Source organism: Squalius cephalus (genome assembly GCF_949319135.1).
Source record: "Squalius cephalus genome assembly, chromosome: 10".
In the NCBI taxonomy this organism is placed as follows: Eukaryota; Metazoa; Chordata; class Actinopteri; order Cypriniformes; family Leuciscidae; genus Squalius; species Squalius cephalus.
This window is the reverse complement of record NC_137131.1, coordinates 3548564-3571046: the sequence shown is the minus strand read 5'-3', so window position 1 is coordinate 3571046 and position 22483 is coordinate 3548564. Positions and strand designations below refer to the sequence as shown.

The window sequence follows — 22483 nt, the reverse complement described above, 5'->3', positions numbered from 1 at the left end:
GTTAATATTTACTTAAACCGTGTGTAGATTGAAAGCAGTTTTATATGCTGCGTGGACCGGTGTTCTGAGTGGTTGCTAGGTTGTGGGTTTGGTGTTGTTGCTGGTTGCTAGGCTGCTTATAGATAGATGTTTGTCAAGCCAACATAATTACCGCTTCAAGAGTTCGTAAAGATATACTGGCCCTGTTTTGGTTATGCCAAGGGCATTATAGTTAATTTTTATAGATTTTGTTTTCACTTGCTGCCTGGCATTCTAAAAGTTCACAGTTGTGGCTTATTCGTCATATTATGTGGCCAGAGTGTCTGTACCACTGCTGTAACACAGAGCTTCCTCTTGTCTGGCTCTCTTGGTTCACCCATCAGTTGTTTAGAAATAAAAATAAGACCTGAGCCTGAGAAAAAAACGCCTACTAGACCCTTCCCTGAGCCTTCTAGTAGCCTAATCTATATCTTAGTCAACATATGTATATCTCAGTAAACGGGTAGTTTGTGATCATGATGTATTTTGAGTCAGGTATTATAATCCATTTTCATATTAATCTTGATGATATACCAGTGTTCATATTGGCAGTCCAGGAAAGTTAATTATTGGTTAAATGGAAAATTTTAGAGATGGTCCTCACTGCAGAGCATAAAATCCGGGGGGAGGAGTCGGATAAAATCCAACTCCTCCCACCTTACATACCTAAACCTACCAATCTCCACCCCCTGATCCCTAAACCCACCCCTAAACCTACCCATCTCCACCCCTAAACCTACCAATCTCCACCCCTTATATAAGATCCGACTCCTCCCCTCGGATCTTGTGTACTGCATTGAGGTGCTACTGAAATTTTAGCCATATGTTAAATGCAAATTCTTCTTAACTTGACTGTCATAAAAGCACATCATCTAACTCTATAGTTTGGTACAGCTATGTGTTATGTAAATTTGCTGGATATAGTAAATGTATATTGTAATGCACAAAGTCTGTCTGTCTAACCTAACAAGTGTACAGTTAAAGAAAAATAATTATGTTTTGAACAAAGAAAATTAAGCCTATAATTAGGAGGACTATTAAGCTTGTTTGCCTATTATTTCAATGTTTTAGCACATTTTCCCCAATTGTCATTACTGAAGTATTAGCACTGTAATGAATATTGGTGTGTTTTGCTCATTGGTGGAAAATTGGTTAGAACTGTTCATTTGTCCCGTTTTAATCTATTTACTAGCTAGTTGTTTGCTGTGCATTTCAATGACATGACAAGTCTAACAAACCATCCAATGCTCATCCTATTGCCACATCAGGCCACAAAATGTTTTATTACGTTCAAAAGAAAGAGATCTTTGAAGTACCTGTCCATATTTGAACTGAATTCACTATACAGCTGTGTCAGTTTTACATTCGGCATTTCAGCACAAAAAAACAGTCTTATTCACCAGTCACGCACTTTTTAAGTCAGTTACATAACATAACATAGATTGGTCTCTAAAGTAAGACCGATTACCCCAAACTAACTGCTAGTTGTTCAGACTAGTTCTTAAAGGGATCGTTCACCCAAAAATGAAAATTCAGTCATCATTTACTCACTTCAAGTTGTTCCAAACCTGTATGAATTTCTTTTTTCTGCTGAACAAGAATATATTTTGAAGAATGTCAGAAACCAAACAGTTTATTGGACCCCATTGCCTTCCATAGTATTTTGTTTTTTATACTATGAAAGTCAGTGGGGCCCATTAATTGTTTGGTTACCCATATTCTTCAAAATATCTTATTTTGTGTTCAGCAGATCAAAGAAACGCATACAGGTTTGGAATAACTTGAGGGTGAGTTAATGATCATTAATTTTCATTTTTGGGTGAACTATCCCTTTAAGATACAAGGCGCGTCGCATACTTATGCACTACTCTAATCCGATTTGTAGTATATATAGTGCATGTAGTGTGTTCACACTGAAAATTTAGAAAAGAAAAAGATAATACACTTAATTACCTGATAAAAAGAAGTGTGAAATGATGTACATTTCATGCACTCAACTGTTTTAATTAGCTATCAGTCTCCAATGTTGAATGACAAAATAACCTTATAAAATTCATACACAACACGGTTGAGTACATAGTGCATAGTGTATGAGTGTATAGTGCATCATTTGGGACAGAACTACAGTCTCTTAACATATAAATGGCTATATTTATTCAACTGGACCTTATTCAATATAGCATTGCGCTTTGACCTAAGTCATTGTTATTCTTTCCAGTGCAACATGCCTCATTGCTGTGCAAATAAGGTTAAAATGGAATGCACCATATTTACAAAACTGCACAATTACATTTGAAAAGCGATGTTTGTGTCCATTTTCCTGTGATCACGGCAGCAGTAATTCATCAAATGGTGGAGAAGAGCATTATAACTGGGCATATTTGCAGACACACAGTGTAGACTAGTGCTGTTTCTGCACTGTAAAGAGCTGATTCAGGTGCATGAACTGCAGTAATGTCAGATTGGAGTGGCTTGCAGCATTCCCCACAATGTAGCGGTCAGAATAAGAATGCAAAATGAAAAATTGCATTGCCCAATTTTGTGTGTGTTTATGCTGTTACATAGTTGCATAGTTACTTTAGTCAATCAGATGCTAAAACAACTCCAACGTACGCTACCCTTCTTAGTAAATTCCCCCCTCAGTCTTAGTTGCTATTGAACTTGTGTTTTCTCCGTGATTGGTCCCGGACCGTGCTGGCTTGGGTTGGTTGAGGAGGTTTTACAGAGCATGAATCGCTGGATGATTTGAATCAGTGTATCACGGAAGCGCTGGATGCGGAAGGCATACACTAGCGGGTTGAGTGCGGAGTTGATGTGTGACATAAAGATGCCCACATAAAAAGCACTCTTGGGCACTTCGCATGTGGGGCAAAAAAACACAATACTGTTCATGATATGAAGTGGCAGCCAGCAGAGCGCAAAGAGAAACAGAACTAGTGCTAACGACTTTGCAAGTTTCAGCTCTTTACGGTAGTACTTGCTGGAGTCGCAAGTGGCCTCGGCTCGACGGTTGAGCTGGCGTTTGATCACGCGGAAGATCTCTGCGTACAGGCCAGTCATGATGGTCAGGGGAACCACCACCCAAACGAAGAAGTTGAAGTAGACCATATAATCCATGCACATGACGTTGGTGAACTGGCATTGGATGGGCGTCGTACTGACATTTCCAGGTGGACTGCGGTGCCAGCCGGCCATAGGCACTAGGCCAGTCAGAAAAGAGATGAGCCAGCACAAACCCACAGATACCCACGCCCGCCTCTGTGTAACAATGATGCTGTACCTGCCAAAACAAAACAATACAAATACAATTACTTTTTGAAACCAATATAACAGCAAGCGGTGATTCAAGTGTCGTTCTGTAAATGCATTGCTCACATCTAAGTGCATCACATTCAAGTTTTTTTTTTTACAAAGTACTATAGTAATACACAACAAGATTTTGACATTTTCTGAATGGGAGGTTAGTTGCTCATTGATCTCTATATTATTCTCTTTCTAGATATGGCTAGGGTGTGGAGTCTGTGAATTTTTTCCCAGACGTATCATCCAGACTAGACGATAAAGGTAAGTCCAAATGATTTCAAATTATTATTATTGGTGATAATAATAATTTGGTGATATTATTGGTAAAGTGTGTAGGCACCTCTTGAAATCGTTGGCATTCTTCTTCTTCTTCTTCCGTATGGAAGTCCATGGCAGCCCATAGAACCGCTTGCGGGAAAGTTATGAAATTTGGCACACTGATAGAGGACAGTCTGAACGGTCACCATAGCAAATTTGGAGTCTCTAACTCAATCTTCGAAACCGTTAGACCGATTGTGACAAAACCACCTTAGGAAGTTCGGAAACATAGGTCGTCGGGTATACGCTAATGCCCAAATGTCAAAATATTAATAGTAAGTGGCAAGAAAATGCAAACAAAGTCAGGTGTGGGTCATTTTCTACATGTTTATACATATAAATGTCTATAACTCCAAAACAAAATGAGATATTTTCACCAAATTTGACACACACATGTATGGGCTCACTATGAGAAAAACGTTGTGGCTCTTGTTGGAGCTATAATAGAACAAAACATGAAATTGCCATTGACTTAATACAGTATTGTGATATAAAATGCTATACTTAACAAATGCATTGGTGTAACATTACGAAACTCAGTATGTGCCATCAGCACCATGCCCTGAAGATTTCGAGACAGTGCCACCTTTTGGTCAAAAGTTACAACAAAATTTCCAAAAATGCTAATAACTTTTGAATAAATCTGCCTATTGTAATGCCACTGGTCTTAATAGACTCCTTGGGTCACGCCGAGAACATAGACTTTTTCAAACTCCTCCTAGACCGTTTGTCCGATTTTCACCAAAGTCGAATGGTATCATCTCCAGACTGTGCCGACTAAAAGTTATGGATTTCGTGTTGATAGACAAAACTGTTTTCATATACCACAGCAGCAAAGTTGAGGCATGATGCCAAATGCACCATTCAGGCTTTATCTCTGCAATGCCTTGACATATTGACACCAAACTTTATATGTGTCATTGTCACTTCACTCTGACCACATCACACCAGTTTCGTAACTGCGCCACCTATTGGTCGAAAGTGATAATCCATTAAATCATATTTTTTGTTACTGTATATATTATTATTCAGCTATTTTGCCCAAAATCATCTTAAAATGTCTTTAATTGCTTCTTGCTGCAGTTGGTCTGACACTCCCAGCCATGTTGGCGTGTCTTATCGTCTTCTTGCTTCTTCTTTATATTTTAATATATTAAATTCACCGTTCCTCACAAATGTGTTACATAAGCATACGTCACATGCGATCAAACATCAGGCAAATGAGTGGTTAGGTACGCTGCCAAAATACTATCAGACCAGTGAACATCATTCCCTTTGACAGACAGCAGGGGTTTAATTTAGTTAAAAGCCATGCATTACACCAGCCCATTGATTTGCATTAAAGAAAGCAACAGATATATTGCGGTCCTGCTGTCTGGCCAGGGAACATGATAAAACACAACTGATGCATTAAAGGTAAAGTTTAATCTCTATGTGTCAAAATGCAAATTTTAGAAATAGTTCTGACTGTAACACCTAATTCTATGAGAAACTCTTAGCTTCGTTGCTTGGAGAACAATTATTATTAAATTAAACTATTGAACCTTGGAGTTTTTTTTAATCATAAAGCCATTGCATGATAGCAATAAGCTACTCAAGGCTGTGTATGACAATCATTGTATGTTAAATTATTGCTTTGTGTCATGCAAAAGTCATTTTAACACAGTCATATTATTGTGACAAAGTTGGCGAAATGCTTTTTTATGCACCATTCTTTGATGACTTGCACACCAAATGTAACGTCCTAGAAATCTAAAGCCAGTTAACTAGCATAAAATTTGTCATTTGTGATTTCTCTTTATTATCCTGCACTGATGAATAGACATTGTTGTAAAACATAGTAAATATGTTTGTGCATCACCCTGATACGGTTTATTTAGAAGAGGGATTCACAAATGGACAGCATGATATATTAAGTTAATATTTTTATAATTTAACAACACATTTACATGTTCAATGGTCTGATGTTGGTTAATGGTCATGTGACATATACAGGTAAACATAAAATATTGATCGATTTTTATTTTATTTATTTATTTATTTAAATTGGACACTTTTATGCTGTAATTAATTATTATTAAATGTAAAATATTGAATCTTTAAGTGTTTCAGACTCACCTGGTGGGGATTTTGACGCGCAGGAATCGGTCGATGGCGATGGCCAGCAGAGACAGTATGGAGCTTTGGGTGATGATGACAAGAAGGCACGAAATGAAGAGGCAAGTGTAAAACTGTGTGAAGAGACCCAGGCTGATGACCACCGCCAGCGGAATGACAAGAACGCCGACCGCAATATCGGCCAGCGCCAAAGAGACAATAAAGCAGAAGGTCGGGTCTCTAAGACCCTGGTTCATGCACACCACCAAGACCACCAGCACGTTCCCAAGCACCGATGCCAGGGCGATAGTGGTCTCAATGGAGATGTACATCAGGTCCGTTTTCTCCCAATTCTCAGTTACTGTGACCGTTGACATCTTCGCCATCTGTAGCAGTTGTTCGTGTTCCATTGGGTCTTCTACAAGAGTCTCATGATGTCCTCAAATGCTGGTATGTGCTCTCATTTGATTATATTTCTCAGTCTTTATAGCTGTCTCGTAATGAAGTCTTTCTTATTGGTAGTAGCTGAACTGGCCTGACTTGTCAATAGATGCCATGAAAAACACTCATATGAGCTTCTTCATAAGCAGATCCATGTTATCTATAGTTACTTTGAGCTGCCGTGTGCCTTGTTCTCTGCATCTTCACAAACTCCTGCTTCTCCTTCTGTTGCGGAAGCTCTGCCGGCTGGGAAAGGGAGGGGTGGTTCATTCTCTGCAGCATTAAAACCTTCCCCACTGCTCGCCTCGCTCACCATTTCTCTCTCACTATCTCTCTTTTCCTACACTTTCCAAACCTGAAACACCAGTTGTGCCATTTAGAATTTAATTTATAATGCCTTTTGAAGCTGAATTGAAGTTGCAATCAGATTATGGAATTGTGATTTGAATTTAAATTAAGGAAGTAGAATTTAAATGGAACAAAACTCTGCTGTAAGTGTAATTTTTATTTTTTAATATTTTTTACAATACATTTCTTTGTAAGAAGGAATTAACCATGCACATGTTCAGACACACAACAAATGGGTTATTTCCAAAAATGAGTATTTTTGTTTTAGTTTCTGGAAATAAACGGATATTAATTTTGATTATTTATTAATTAATTATCTGTTTGTTTCCTGAAACTGATATTTTATATACAGTACTGTTCAATGTTTCAGGTCGGTAACATTTTTAATTCATTTTTATGTTTTTGAGAGAAGTCTCTTATGCTCACCCAGGTTACATTCATACATTTGATGCATTCAAAAATACAGTAAAAACAGGAATATTGTGAAATATTATTACAATTTAAAAAGCTGTTTTCCATTGAAATACATTGTAAAATGTAATTTATTCCTGTGATCAAAGCTGAATTTTCAGCATCATTACTCCAGTCTTCAGTGTCACATGATCCTTCAGAAATCATTCTAATATGATGATTTGCTGCTCAAGAAACATTTCTGATTATTATCAGTGTTGAAAACAGTTGTGCTGATTCATATTTTTTGTGGAAACTGTGAAATAGTTTTTATCAGGATTCTTTGATCAATAGAAAGTTCAAAAGAACAGCATTTATTTGAAATGTAGCATCTGGACCAATCAGACACACACAAATTATTCATTATATTTAATGAATAATCCAGCAAACTTACTCTCCCAACAAAGGTCTATGAAACTTTCCCCAAAACTAACATCAGAAATGAAGCTAACTCACTGGCAGAACCCGGTGTCCTGTTACAGGACACATTGAGACTGATAAGACTTTTTACGACCCTAAAAGGAATTTGCAGAGAGTTGTGAATCTCACTTAATTCTTGCTGAGAAGGAGAAATAAACCCTTTTAATCCTATATATTCTATATATAACCACTTGAGAAATGTATAAACATGTATCTTAATTTTCCCATCTCATGATTTTCCTTTTATGTGGTTTGGCCTATGTACTCTTTTAAACTCTTTTGGGTTAATGTTTCAGACTTGCATACTATGGTTTACCAAAATCATATGTGTGGCATTGTCTAGTCTCTATAAACTCCAATCTTTGTCCCCCATTTGTTAATTTACATTACATTTTGCTAACTTTGTGATGCATTAGTATTATAATAATCTTGAAGATTCTTTTGTTAAACATCCAATCAAATTACATGTTCAAAGGCCTGCTTGAACAAAAGGTCATAAAGAAATTCCCTCCAAAGGGAACAGCTTCTTATTGACTCACAACCATTCAGAGGGTGTGACATCTTCACGCTTTAAAAATCATTGATCTCAAGATCATGCCTCTTAGCCTCTTACTCTCTTAAAGGGATAGTTCACTTTGAAATTAAATTTTGGTATGTTTTAGCTTACCTCAAGGGCATCCAAGGTGTAGGTGTCTTTTTTTCCGCAGTAGTTTCAATTTTGATATTTTTAGGTCAAACCGTTCTTGTCTGACAGTCATATCATGCAGGTCTATGGTCACGGTCTCAAAGAGCATGCACAGAGTCCAAATTAAAACAATTCCCCATCGTCCAAATTAAACAATTCCCCATCGTAAGTACACATTGATGGCCTAAGACACGAAACGAGCGGTTTGTGTGAGAAAACGAACAGTATTTATATCGTTTTTACCTCTTGTACACAGCCACGTCCAAGTGATCTGAAGGCGCGGGCGCTTCCTATTGTGTGACGTCACGTGTGCGCAGACTGGTGCATAGATATATACAATAGATGCCGCCTTGGCTACGGCAGTTCATTGGGACGAGGTGACATCTAGTGTATATATATCTATGCACCAGTCTGCGCACACATCACACAATAGGAAGCGCCCGCGCCCTCAGATCACTTGGACGTGGCTGTGTATAAGAGGTAAAAACAATATAAATACTGTTCGTTTTCTCACACAAACCGCTCGTTTCGTGTGTCTTAGGCCATCAATGTGTACTTACGATGGGGAATTGTTTAATTTGGACGATGGGGAATTGTTTTAATTTGGACTCTGTGCACACTCTTTGAGACAGTGACCATAGACCTGCATGATATGACTGTCAGACAAGAACGGTTTGACCTAAAAATATCAAAATTGAAACTACTGCGGAAAAAAGACACCTACATCTTGGATGCCCTTGAGGTAAGCTAAAACATACCAAAATTTAATTTCAAAGTGAACTATCCCTTTAAGGCTGATTTGAGGCTGACGCCAGAGCCTCTATGCTGTTGGTTTTCATTTATACTTCTGCGTCGTTGTCCACGTTGATGCGCAATTACACATGCAGAGGGAGCATGTGAAACCCGAGGGAGGGGTTCTAGCAGACCAATCACATCGCTTTCGGTCCACGTAGAATTGACACATTGACACATTGTTACAAATATACTCGTAAAGTTGTATATTTCAGGGTACGCCGAAGGTTACGCGCGCTACACACAGCCTACGACGTAGCTACGGCGTGAGTTCGACGCAGAAGTATAAATTGGGCTTTAGTCTCTTAGTCCCTTTCTGAAATCCTGAAGATGATGCTGAACTAGATGTTTTCTAAGGACCCCCAAGCTTGTGCCAGGCTGCGGCCTTGTCTTTCCATTCACCAAAGATCCTCTGACTCCTATGGTTCTCTCTCATCAAGACAACATCAGCAAAGATCAACTGGAGCTTCAACAAATTGCATCCGGACAGTTTAATTTATATGGGTGAGACATGAAAGTATCAAACTTAATCTCATTATGTGATACATTAAGTATCCTTACCCCTTTTAAAGAAGGGCGTGTTAGAACTAAACTGATGGTTGGCTGTTGTTCTGCTGCATTTCAAACAATGCTATAACGTCTTGCTTTCCTGTATTCTGCTTCAACTCTCTTTCCCTTGGTAAACTGTATGCATGTGTGTGTATGTTAGTGTAGTTTAAGTGTTTAGTCTAGTTAATTAAATCTTCATGTCACACAGTTGTCCGTGTCTCAAGCTCATATACTGGAGTCCCTAATCATAGATTTCGACTACTTGCTCTTAGTAGTACTGTAAAGTAAGAAAGACATTTCCCAAACCCCGGAAATGTATTTAGATTTAGATTTAATAGAATTTCTTAGAATTAATAAACAATTAACACTGAGTGAAAACAGGTTAATTGATTGTAATATTAATTTACAACATTAAGTTAATTATATTATCTGATCCAAATATTCATAATCAATTATAACAAGTTATTATTGGTTATTAATATTTCTTTAGAGCTAATTTGCTACAGAAATAAAAATTGTTGTAACATTATAAATGTCACTTCACTGTCACTCTTGATCAATTTAATGCATCCTCCTGAATAAAAGTATTCAATTCTTTAAAAAACAACAAAACGACAAAAAAAAAAAAAACTTTTGGAACGTTAAAACTTTAACAAACACCTACATGTAGAAAGTCATCGGTTTTTGCACATTTTGTTGAATATCATCTCATTTCTGTTCCTTAAATTCATTTTCCTGTCATTCCTGTCACGGTTCATAGATCCGTGAGTTCATTTTGCGTATTTGTCTGATGTTTGTAGGTGTTGGGTCTGTGTGTGTGTGTGTGTGTGTGTGGTAGCTTGTTTGTTGCCTAGTAACCAGCTGATCACTCAATCAGTCATCCAGCTGCAGCTGGTCAGCTGCCTATATCTAGCTGGAGTGAGATATGCTTGATGTTGGGTCGTCACTCTTGTTTTGTTCTCTCATCTAGTTCCTGTATCTGAGTTCCAAGCTGAGTCATTCCTGCATTTCGTCTGTGCTTCCAAGCAGCTCGGAGATCATCCTTGAGTTTTCTTCAACCAGCTGTCCGGTCTGAGTTACCACGCTGTGACTGATTCCTGTCTCATCATCTCTCTCTCCTTTGGATTGCTGCATTGAGTCCACCAGTGTATTGACCGTTCTTTCTGAGTTTGTCTGTCAATAAACTGCCTTCTTGCAATTGGATCTACGACTCCCTTTCTGACGATTCCAGTTAAAATTCATATTCAACATCCTGTGGGTCGTGGCTAATTCAATTAAAATTCACACTCTTGAACTGAAAGGGAGCCAAATTTTTATTTAATTCTGAATTAGGCACATGCATGCATCCCAGAATCCTCTGTTTCCTGCCTCTATCCCTCTGTGTCTCTCTCACTGCATGGAGAAAGACATAATTTGATATTCAAATGTTTCTACCCAGGAAATCGGACATCATCTTCATCAAATTAATTTTTCAGTAATGTTCACTGTATTGTGCTAATGGATTCGTCTCAGTCTTGAGGGAGGCACTTGCCTACCATGATCAATTCATCTTGTTCCCTGGGCCGCTCAGTATTATGTGGTTATCATATCTATTTTAGTCCTCTCATGCAGAATTAAGATTTCCTTTTTGAGTCATAACACAGACGAAGATCTTATTGCACTTTCAGAGCTCAGAGGAATTCTCACTTATGCTTCATTGCAATATTAGCTCTGTCTATGATGTGTCTACAAAATGCTCTTTGGAGAATAAAAATATAATAACTATAAATGACCGTGGATAGCATAGCTCAGATTTCTTTGTGGGAGAATTTGTTCAGAAATGTTTGAGTTCATATTGAGATCATTGCAAATCTGAGCACAAGTTTGTAATATTATTGAGATTTCTTCTGAAACAGAGGAGACGCATGTGAGATCACTGTGGGTAGCATGTGACTTAAGTTAGAGTCTCCATTTAATATAGTTGTCTAGACGATACAACTGAGACATTAAAGAGATCTCATTGATAATTTCAATAATTACACAGCACATTTGCATTGGATTGGTCTCTAATGTCGGTTAATGGTCACGTGACATGGAGGTAAACTAAATAGTTCTTATTGTTTATATTTTAATTTTAAAATGTTATGCTTTTATTTTCATCAACTCAAGGAAACCCTGATTTAGAATGTTACGATCGACCAATCAAAATCAAGTATTCAAGACAGCTGTGTCATAATGAAATTAAATGGCGTGCCATCTTGCCAAGAACTTCTACAATGTTCTCTTTGGATGTTCAAGCATTTTAAGGCTGTCTAGCGCAGTGATGTTTGAAGTAAATGCTGTTCTTGTGCTTTTCTGAAAGGATGTCTTAATAAGGCAATCTCTTTGATTAGTTTCATTCCATTAAGATGTTGCAGACACCTAAATAAATGTCATTCCAAAGAAATGCAGTACTTTTTAGATTTACTATTATTAATGATATTTTCTAAGTCAAGCATCACTATAGAGTGCAACAGTTTGGTTCTGGAAGTAAAAACTCAATTTATTTTCTCCAAAAGGAAATTGATTTTGAATGATACTGTGAGGTAAAAGATTGTTAATCCATGGTATTTGTTTCTGCTAAAGACGTCATATTATTTTTTAAATAATCCTGATTAACAGTGGAATTCCTGGTGAAAAACTACATTACTCATTATGCTTTACAGTATTACACCAATCAGAGAGTCGAAAAAAGCAACATGCTCCAAAACAGCACTGCGAATGATATAATCGATTTGATCTCCCCACGCTCTTAAAATACTGAAATGTTTGTGTATATATGCATATTTTGCAATAAAATTAAAATGAACATTCATAAATGAGTAGTTTTATATTCCTCCATCCTTTTTTAATTTGATTATGCTATTCGCACTGCTTCATGAGATTGTAGTTCTTTTCCTCACTAAAGCAGTTAAGTACACAGTCTTGTATCTTTGTCTTTTTGTCCGATTTTCAAAAACGTTTTCGCTGCAAATCAAAGTTTGTTGTGATTCACCTCTTAGCTGATTGTCTTAGTTCATAGTTTATAACTCTTTAACGAAGACTATTTTAAATTCCCTATGGAAAAATGAATGGAAAAAATGAAATAGGGGGCAGGCACTGTTGCACTCTATTGCTCATTCTCTGGATTAATGACTAGTCCAGCACCATTTGTGTTGAAGTGAGGTTGTGCTATTACTTTTCTTTGCGGTCAAACCTAATACAATGCTGTTTCTAGTCTTGACATTTGTTTGCATATGATGGACAAATTAGGTAAAACAGGTAAGCAATATTGCAAATGCAATCTGAAAAGCATTATGCAACGCTCATGCAAACCTATTGGTTCTCATCAAGCATAACCGTCTGTGCAGTTTTCCAGAGACGAGTGACAAGAGAACCATAAAGCCCTGAGTTGTTGTTGACGTATGCTGTCATCTAATTGAAAGAGATCATCGTATCAAGCACAAGGGCTTTGGGCTGCCCCATAGGACTATTGACTTGAGCTGTAAGTAGTAAATGTGCCATGCACAACCAGCATGATGCATAGAGCAATAATGAATCTGTTTACGTCAGATAAGTGCTCTAATAATATCTGCAATTAAACACAAACTATTGAACTCATATAAAGGGCATGGCATTAGCTTACACTGAAGGAGGGACCCAGCCATAGAGACACTGGAATATCACAGAGACTTCAGTGTTCAAATAAGCAACCACACAGAACACCCTATAGCAACTACCCAGAATTCCAGAGCAACCGTGCACATCTCTAGCATCATGGTGTCGAGATTTGAGCAAGGAAAAAAACACCCTAGCAACTACACAGAGTTCCCTAGCCGCCATTCACTGCTCTAGCATTGTGGCTGTGAGAATAAAGCAAGCAAGCAAGCCCTTCGCAACCACCTAAGAACTACATAGCAACACCCTAGCAACTACATAGCAACTACCAAAGATTCCCTAACAACCATTAACAACAATAGCATCATGGTGGAAAGATTTGAGCAAACAAGCAACGAGACCACACGGCCACCAGATACTCCTTTTCAATCTGGACGTACCTTTTTTCAGCTTCGGTCAGCGCCCTGGAACAGTAGGCCATTGGTTTCAGCTGTCCGTCATGGTCCTGCAGCACAACGCCCCCCAGACCGTAGCTGTTCGCATCTGCGCTGACGACTGTGGGCTTTGTAACATCATAGAATGCTAGCACAGGAGCTTTTGTGATTAGGCATTTCACATTGTCAAAGGCCTCCTCTTGTACAGCTCCCCAGTACCATACTACATCTCATTTCAACAGGTCGTTGAGAGATGAGGAACATACCTGCCCAGGTAATGAATCATTCCTAGCATTCTCCGTAGTTCTGAGACGTTCTTTGACTTTTCAAGGTGCGTGATAGCTTTGATTTTGGCTGCGTCTGGGTGTCTCCAAAAGGAAATTGATTTTGAATGATACTGTGAGGTAAAAGATTTTTAATCCATGGTATTTGTTTCTGCTGAAGACGTCATATTATTTTTAAAATAATCCCGATTAACAGTGGAATTCCTGGTGAAAAACTACATTACCCATTATGCTTTACAGAATTACACCAATCAGAGAGTCGAAAAAAGCAACATGCTCCAAAACAGCACTGCAAATTATATAATCGATTTGATCTCCCCACGCTCTTAAAATACTGAAATGTTTGTGTATATATGCATATTTTGCAATAAAATTAAAATGAACATTCATAAATGAGTAGTTTTATATTCCTCCATCCTTTTTTAATTTGATTATGCTATTTGCACTGCTTCATGGGATTGTAGTTCTTTTCCTCACTAAAGCAATTAAGTACACAGTCTTGTATCTTTGTCTTTTTGTCCGATTTTCAAAAGCTATCACGCTTCTTTTCAAGGTGCGTGATAGCTTTGATTTTGGCTGTATCTGGGTGTATGTATGCCTTCCTTGTCTATGACATGTCCCAGGTACCAGAGTTGACTCTGCCGTAACAGGCACTTTTCCGTGTTCAGCTTGAGACCAGCCCGGTCAATGGCTTCCAGAGCCATCTGCAGTCGCTGCTCATGTTCCTCTGGAGTGTTGCTAAATACTAAAATATCACCCATGAAAACTGCAACTCCTTCCAGGTCTTTGAGGATTGCCGACATTTCCCGTTGGAAGATTTCGGGTGCGCTGGTGATCCCGAACTGTAGCCTGCGGAAAAAATATCTTCCAAAAGGAGTAATGAACGTTGTTAGTTTAGCCCAGTCTATATCCATTGGAAGCTGCCAGGAGCCACTAGCTGCATCGAGAAGTGAGAAAACTTCGGCGCATGCTAGCCTAGGAAGGATGTTGTCAATTGTTGGCGGCACAAATTTCTCTCTTTTTACAGCTTTATTTAGTTGTTTCAGATCAACACAAATCCTAATTTGCCCTGTCTTCTTTGGAACGGCCACCATGGGGCGCACCACTCAGTACGCTCAGTGATCTCCTCAACTACGCCACATTGTACCATTCTCTCTAGCTCCACCTTGACTTTTGGAAGCAAGAGCACGGACACCCGTCTTGCAGTTTGCACACTGTATGGTACAGCATCCTCTTTCAGGCAGATTTTAATGGGTTTTGTCTTCACTAATCCCAGTTCAGAAAAATAAATGGGTTGGAGCTCTTCCAGCCTCTTAACTAAATCCATTGCACTTGCTGCATCACGACCAAGGAGATTGTTTACATGGGGACCAGTCACCACAAATGCTTCAAAAATATACTGCTCATCTTTAAAGCTAGTCATAGCTCTGAACTGTCCTCTGCAGTGCAATGTACTCCCTGACCTCTCAAGTTTCACATTAACTAAGTTTTGGCTTCTTCTTCAAAATGGAGAAGGTTTTCTCAGAAATGACATTTATGTCAGCGCCTGTATGAATTTTAAAGTCTATGTCTGTGCCCTGATTTGGGAGTGTGACAAACCATGCTCCACATTTGTCATCAATGTGAGTTAACTCACCCAGGAAATGTGTTACAGTGCTAACCTCTTGTGGTTTGCTGACATCATGGACTTCTCGGGTTCTACAAACTGCAGCGAAATGACACTTTTTTCTGCATTTGCGGCACTCAGCACTTTTTGCTGGACAATTTTCACATTTTTTATGATATCTACCACATCTTTTACATCTCCAGTCAGTAACATGCTCCGTCTGGTTTCGTTTCGAGCCACGGTGCTGTCTGCCTCTTTCACTATGGTGGAATTTTCCCCCGGCGCCGGCCACCTCGCTGATTTGAGCACTAACGCTGGCAGCCTGTTCAGCCTAAATGTCAGGTCGGGTATTAATTGAAGCTTTCGGTCCTGAATCCCAATCACGAGCCTGTCGCGAATGTTTGCTAGCTCATGGAGGCTACGAAGATATTCCTCGGCCATTTCACCTGGCTTTTGAGCCCTCGTGTGGAATCGTGCACGCTCGTGAATAACGTTAACTTTCGGTACTAAGTAGTCATCGAGCTTCCTGATTACAGCGCTCCACTTCTGACACCATGTGATGTTTCAATAAAGCAACTTAGTTCCCTTAAAGTCTGAGCTTTATTAACATCAAAGCTTTTGTACACGCTGTAACGAATGGACTAAATCCAAAATGCTCTAGGCATCATAAAACCTGCCCCCTCTCCCCTGTTGTTATCGGCCCTCAAACCAGTTCTCTTCAAAGGCCGTTATCTCCTGAACGATCTCAGCAAGAGACTGTTTCTGCAATCCTCAGAAGACCAGACGACACTAGCCATTTGGTTAAAGACTATAGAGATAAACTTCTAATACACGAGGACACTTATTCCATTCTTACCCACAAACTTTCCCAAATGTTTATAGTATTTCTCCTGTGTTTTATGCATGTCCCTATGTTTTATTAGTTATGACTAGTTCTTTAGTTATGTTAGAGTAACTTCAAATGTTGATATCCAAAGATGATGTATCACTGCTATAATGTCTTCAAATCCCCTTTCTTGTTATCAAAGGAATCCTCTTTTGATTTTATAAGCAATGGTGTACAACATGTTATGATAAATTGCATTATGATATTTTTACCTTACTTTTGTGTAAAGACTGCACAAATTCTCCATGCCACCATGAACATGCAAATGGGAATAAGATGGAACAAAGACTTTCCCCCGGTCCATCTTTGATTGGTCACCTCAACAAATGAGTGTGAACTGTTAGGACCTTTAAGGGTATCTGATTAGTTCAGATCTGAGCTCAATCTCTTTGAGACAACATTCTTCTGTCTTCTTCCGGCAACTTTATCTTCAAGTTAACTTCTTTGGATTCAACGTGGGACCAAGTTAATTTCTTTGGATTCAACGTGGACCACCCCAAGAACCCAAACAAACGCTTCAGCGCACTCCTGGCGAAATCATCAAGAATCTCAAGAATCTCCTGCATCTGGACTTGTTCAGCAACCGAAGTCAATGCAAGTGCCTGTTCGCAGCCTTTAGATGCGTTTGTAAGTTATTGTGCCCCTTTAAGGTGACCCTGATTCTCTGATGTTTCTCGTAGGTTGTGGTTAACTGATTGTAATCTTGCCATTCTCTTTTCTTCTCTCTCTCTTTCTTCACTTTTCTTTACTTTCTTGATTCTGAATACAATCGTTGCTTAGTTTAGTTGTGTGTATAGCCTACCGTAGTTTCGTTTATTAAACCATTATATTCACGCTCTATTGTCTCTGTGTTTGCCACTCACAAAAATATCAAAGTCACTTAAACATCTTGATCTAGGGATACCTATGCTATTACCCTGCTAGTACTTTATTTACTTTAGTTGGAAAAGGTTATTCTTTCTTGGCCAGGAAGATAATATATTTCCTTGAATGAATAATTGATTATGCTTTCTGTTCATTGGATGAACTGATTAAATATTTGTACTATTAATTCTTCTTCAGTCAATTCTAAAAAATAATTAAAATATTTATAATTAATTATAATCTGTTAAAATTAATTTTTTATATATATATATATATATATATATATATATATATATATATATATATATTGAGCTAATTTGCTACAACGCAAACACGAAATGCTGAAGATTGATTGAATGATTGAATCACGCTATAGCACCTGCAATAGCCAATGGCGCGAGAAGGCTGGCCGCTATAAGTGTTTTTCAGAGCTTTCTCAGGTTTGTTTTTAATGATCTAATGAACATTATTGTCTGAACAATCGACACTCACCCAGGTACACACGGGAACAGCATATTGAACGGGCTGTACATCTCTCTCTCTCTCTCGCAGCTGTTGTCATTTGCATCAAATTATATACAGCGTTTAGATGTGTGGTTTCATAAGCCCTGGTTTTCGAGCCGCTGATGAGAATTGATTTGGATATTGCTTTTCATTGCAGTGCCAAAAGGTATATTGTACATTTTTCAACCTCAATCAGCAGAATGAACTCAAGCTATGTTAGAAAAAATAATAACGTAGGAGATGAACATCATAAATCCACGTTGTTTGGACCGAGGCCGATATTGCTCTACAGGGAAAGAACAAAATGGCCTGAGACGTATCTTTCAGAAATCCAGTACTCCTCCCAGAGATACGCTCCAAACGTTCCTTCAGGGATCAGCATTGTTCACTTCCACTTGGCCCAATGCCAGTAAATCCATTACGGAGACTACAGGGAAGCGCCTGACAGAGGGAACGTCCAGTCTAATATACAGCAAGTCCAAACATCTAAGAACACAATGAAAATCGCATTTAAACCTGGAGGTACAACAAAGTTAAAGGATTTTTAAAAAAAGTTTTATGACATGAAAGAAATATATCTAATATAGATCCTCCACTGGAGGTACAACTCTGTAGAAAACCTAACTCAGACTATATAGAAAATGCTCATGCTCCCTCCAGTCTACCAGAGTATGTCGATTTACCCTTATTAGCTAATCATTAGGGCCCAAGCCCTGAAAGGGCGAAGGCCCTATTGTTTCCGGAAGGATTATTTTATTTATTTTTTGCCTTTTTGCCACTTTTGGGGCCCTTAACATGCTCAAAAACTCTTGAAATTTTGCACACACGTCAGAACTGAAGCTGGTACCCGGGCGTGGCAGAGGGGCTCGACAGCACCCCCTGGAATGGGGTCCGAAAACTTGGTCCATATATCAAACACGCTTGCATGTAATAATATGAAACTTAGTACACATATAGATCTCATCGGGCCGCACAACTTTCGTGCTCTAAGTTTTACAAAAGCCCAACAGGAAGTCGGTTATTATACGTTGTTTGGAAAACGCATACAATGGAATGTGAAATACTCCTCCTAGGGAATTCATCTGATAGCCACCAAACTCGGTGTGAATGAAGTCAAGACATTGAGGATGAATTCTTGCAAACGGATTTTTGATATCTCGAACGGTTTGGCCGTGACGAATTTGAGGAATTCGAGGAAACGAATTTATGGCGAATAATGGGACACAGGCAGTGTGTTATAACTTCTGCATACATTAACTGATCTTGATGAAACTTCCGCAGTGTGTTCGTTGTAAGAGGCCGATCACATGGATGTGACTATTGTGAGTCAAAGTTATAGCGCCACCAACTGGCAGCAGGAAGTGTGTGACTTTCAAAATGCTTTTGACAAAAGTGGGGGTTTTAGTTTTACCAACAGTTACAAAAATCAGTACGTATATTGGACTCATTGAGCCGGACAACTTTCTAATTTACAGTCATTAGCTCCGACCAACATAGTCAGATATTTTGGTTTGAATGTGGATTTCTTTGCAAAATCAGCCTCTGAATTTTTACCCACTCCTCTTAACTTTTTCAACATGATGAAAATACATTAAAGATGCTAAATTGTGAACGGTTATCTCAAACGGTTTTGCTATGGCGAGGGATTAAAGTAATGTCAAAAATGAAAACACTAAAAGCCTCATATCTTCTAAAAATGTAATTATACACCATTTATTTCTATATAAAATGATACAAATATCAGAACTAAACTCATTTTATTCTTTTTTTTTTCAATTTAATAATTGTTTAAGTTTAAAAACAGCCAGAATGTTTTTTTTAGTCAAAAAAATGAATAAATCATGTCATTCATAGTGCTATACTGCCCTCTTGTGTTCAAAATCAGGTAGGCCTATTGTATCTATATAAAAATATACTAGGTATGTGACGGTGAGAATATCTTACCACCGGTTAATCAACGGGTTAATCAACGTTAATCAATGTTGTGGAATATTTTGAGTGTATCATAAAATCAGAATAAGTTAAGACAAGTAATATTTTCTGTCTTTTTATATATATATATATATATAAATAAATCTATTATATATATATAAATATATAAATAAATATAGCTGCGAGCAGCGATTACGGGCCAAAGCCGGCGGCACCGCCACCCCGGTGCCTTTAGGTAACTAAAGGCACCGGGGTGGTGGTGCCACCGGCTTGGGCCCGTAATCGCTGCTCGCAGCTATATTTCTTATTATGTTCAAAATGGACAAATTTAGCTCTCCTCTCTTAGAAAACCTCAGACTGCAATCTACATTGATCTATTGATGTTTTCAGACTGTGGAAAAATTAGCGATGAGGTGTTTTCAAATCTCATTTGAAATGAGCAGTGTTGGGGATAACATAATAAGTAATGTGCATTTTGTAATCAGATTACTTTTCTGTTGTAATGAGTAAAGTAACGCATTACAAGTAATATGCATTATTTAATCATTTTACTTTTTTGTTGTAACGAGTAAAGTAACGTATTACAAGTAATATGCATTATTTAATCAGATTACTGTTTTGTTGTAACGAGTAAAGTAACGTATTACAAGTAATATGCATTATTTAATCATATTACATTTTTGTTGTAACGAGTAAAGTAATGCATTACAAGTAATATGCATTATTTAATCAGATTACTTTTCTGTTGTAACGAGTAAAGTAATGCATTACAAGGAATGTGCATAATGTAATCAGATTACTTTTCTGTTGTAACAAGTAAAGTAACGCATTACAAGTAGTGTGCATTATGTAATCAGATTACTCTACTGTTGTAACGAGTAAAGTAACGCATTACAAGTAATATGCATTATTTAATCAGATTACTTTTCTGTTGTAACGAGTAAAGTAACGTATTACAAGTAATATGCATTATTTAATCAGATTACTGTTTTGTTGTAATGAGTAAAGTAACGTATTACAAGTAATATGCATTATTTAATCATATTACATTTTTGTTGTAACGAGTAAAGTAACGCATTACAAGTAATATGCATTATTTAATCAGTTTACTTTTTTGTTGTAACGAGTAAAGTAACGTATTACAAGTAATATGCATTATTTAATCTTATTACATTTTTGTTGTAACGAGTAAAGTAATGCATTACAAGTAATATGCATTATTTAATCAGATTACTTTTCTGTTGTAACGAGTAAAGTAATGCATTACAAGGAATGTGCATAATGTAATCAAATTACTTTTCTGTTGTAACAAGTAAAGTAATGCATTACAAGTAGGGTGCATTATGTAATCAGATTACTCTTCTGTTGTAACGAGTAAAGTAATGCATTACAAAGTAATATGCATTATTTAATCAGATTACTTTTTTGTTGTAACGAGTAAAGTAACACATTACAAGTAATATGCATTATTTAATCAGATTACCTTTTTGTTGTAACGAGTAAAGTAATGCATTACAAGTAATGTGCATTGTGTAATCAGATTACTTTTCTGTTGTAACAAGTAAAGTAACGCAGTACAAGTAATATGCATTATTTAATCAGATTACTTTTCTGTTGTAACGAGTAAAGTAACGCAGTACAAGTAATGTGCATTATGTAATCAGATTACTTTTCTGTTGTAACGAGTAAAGTAACGCATTACAAGGAATGTGCATAATGTAATCAGATTACTTTTCTGTTGTAACAAGTAAAGTAACGCATTACAAGTAGTGTGCATTATGTAATCAGATTACTCTTCTGTTGTAACGAGTAAAGTAATGCATTACAAGGAATGTGCATAATGTAATCAGATTACCTTTTTGTTGTAACGAGTAAAGTAATGCATTACAAGTAATTTGCATTGTGTAATCAGATTACTTTTCTGTTGTAACGAGTAAAGTAACGCAGTACACGTAATATGCATTATTTAATCAGATTACTTTTTTTTGTAACGAGTAAAGTAACGCATTACAAGTAATATGCATTATTTAATCAGATTACCTTTTTGTTGTAACGAGTAAAGTAATGCATTACAAGTAATGTGCATTGTGTAATCAGATTACTTTTCTATTGTAACGAGTAAAGTAACACAGTACAAGTAATATGCATTATTTAATCAGATTACTTTTCTGTTGTAACGAGTAAAGTAACGCAGTACAAGTAATGTGCATTGTGTAATCAGATTACTTTTCTGTTGTAACAAGTAAAGTAACGCATTACAAGGAATGTGCATAATGTAATCAGATTACTTTTCTGTTGTAACAAGTAACGCATTACAAGTAGTGTGCATTATGTAATCAGATTACTCTTCTGTTGTAACGAGTAAAGTTACGCATTACAAGTAATATGCATTATTTAATCAGATTACTTTTCTGTTGTAATGAGTAAAGTGACGCATTACATGTAATGTGCATAATTTAATCAGATTACTTTTCTATTGAAATGAGTAAAGTAATGCATTACATGCAGGGCCTGAAATTAACACCCGACCACACGCCAAATGCGGGTGAATTCTACAATTGGCGGGTAACACTGTCAATCTACCTGCCACATTGGCAGGCAGCCAATGAGAATCGACCCTTCGCGGGGAGTTTGATTGACAGGCGATCTGGCCAATCATAATCCGCCGAATTCGCCTTTTTTTTGTCCGACAAAGCAGTCAGGAGAGTTCAACGTTGGAGGATTTGAACTTGAAAAAACGGAGTGTACTGACTACTGAGTAAGCCTACTGACATCTTTCCGCAGTTAAAACTACATTCCTTCTTATGTTCATTCATGTTTATTTGATGCTATAAATTAACTAGAAGGAAGAGATGATCGGTTCACGAGCAGCTTTAACTTGAGGCACCACAGCGATCTGTCAAGATACATTACAGAGCCACAAAACGGTATTGTCTA

At 37.5% G+C, this 22483-nt stretch overlaps 2 protein-coding genes across 3 annotated transcripts in view; one reads left to right on the top strand and one right to left on the bottom strand.

Moving 5' to 3' along the window:
* Positions 1–2602: 2602 nt before the first annotated feature.
* Positions 2603–6413, bottom strand: LOC307166012 (adenosine receptor A1). Its single transcript, XM_079884111.1, has 2 exons — positions 5758–6413; positions 2603–3298 (listed from the first exon to the last, which is right to left on the bottom strand). The coding sequence occupies exons 1-2, from the start codon at positions 6144–6146 to the stop codon at positions 2671–2673; spliced, it is 1017 nt and encodes a 338-aa protein (XP_079740237.1). The 5' UTR covers positions 6147–6413; the 3' UTR covers positions 2603–2670.
* adora3a.1 (adenosine A3 receptor a.1) overlaps positions 6114–22483 on the top strand; it is a 55137-nt gene continuing 38767 nt past the window's right edge. The window contains exons 1-2 of one of the 2 annotated variants that reach the window (XR_013822571.1): positions 6114–6186; positions 10392–10586. The gene's annotated coding sequence lies outside the window, so the exon portion shown is untranslated. Of the gene's footprint in view, positions 6187–10391; positions 10587–22483 lie in introns of those variants that run through there. The other variant, XM_079884108.1, reaches the window with a different exon arrangement.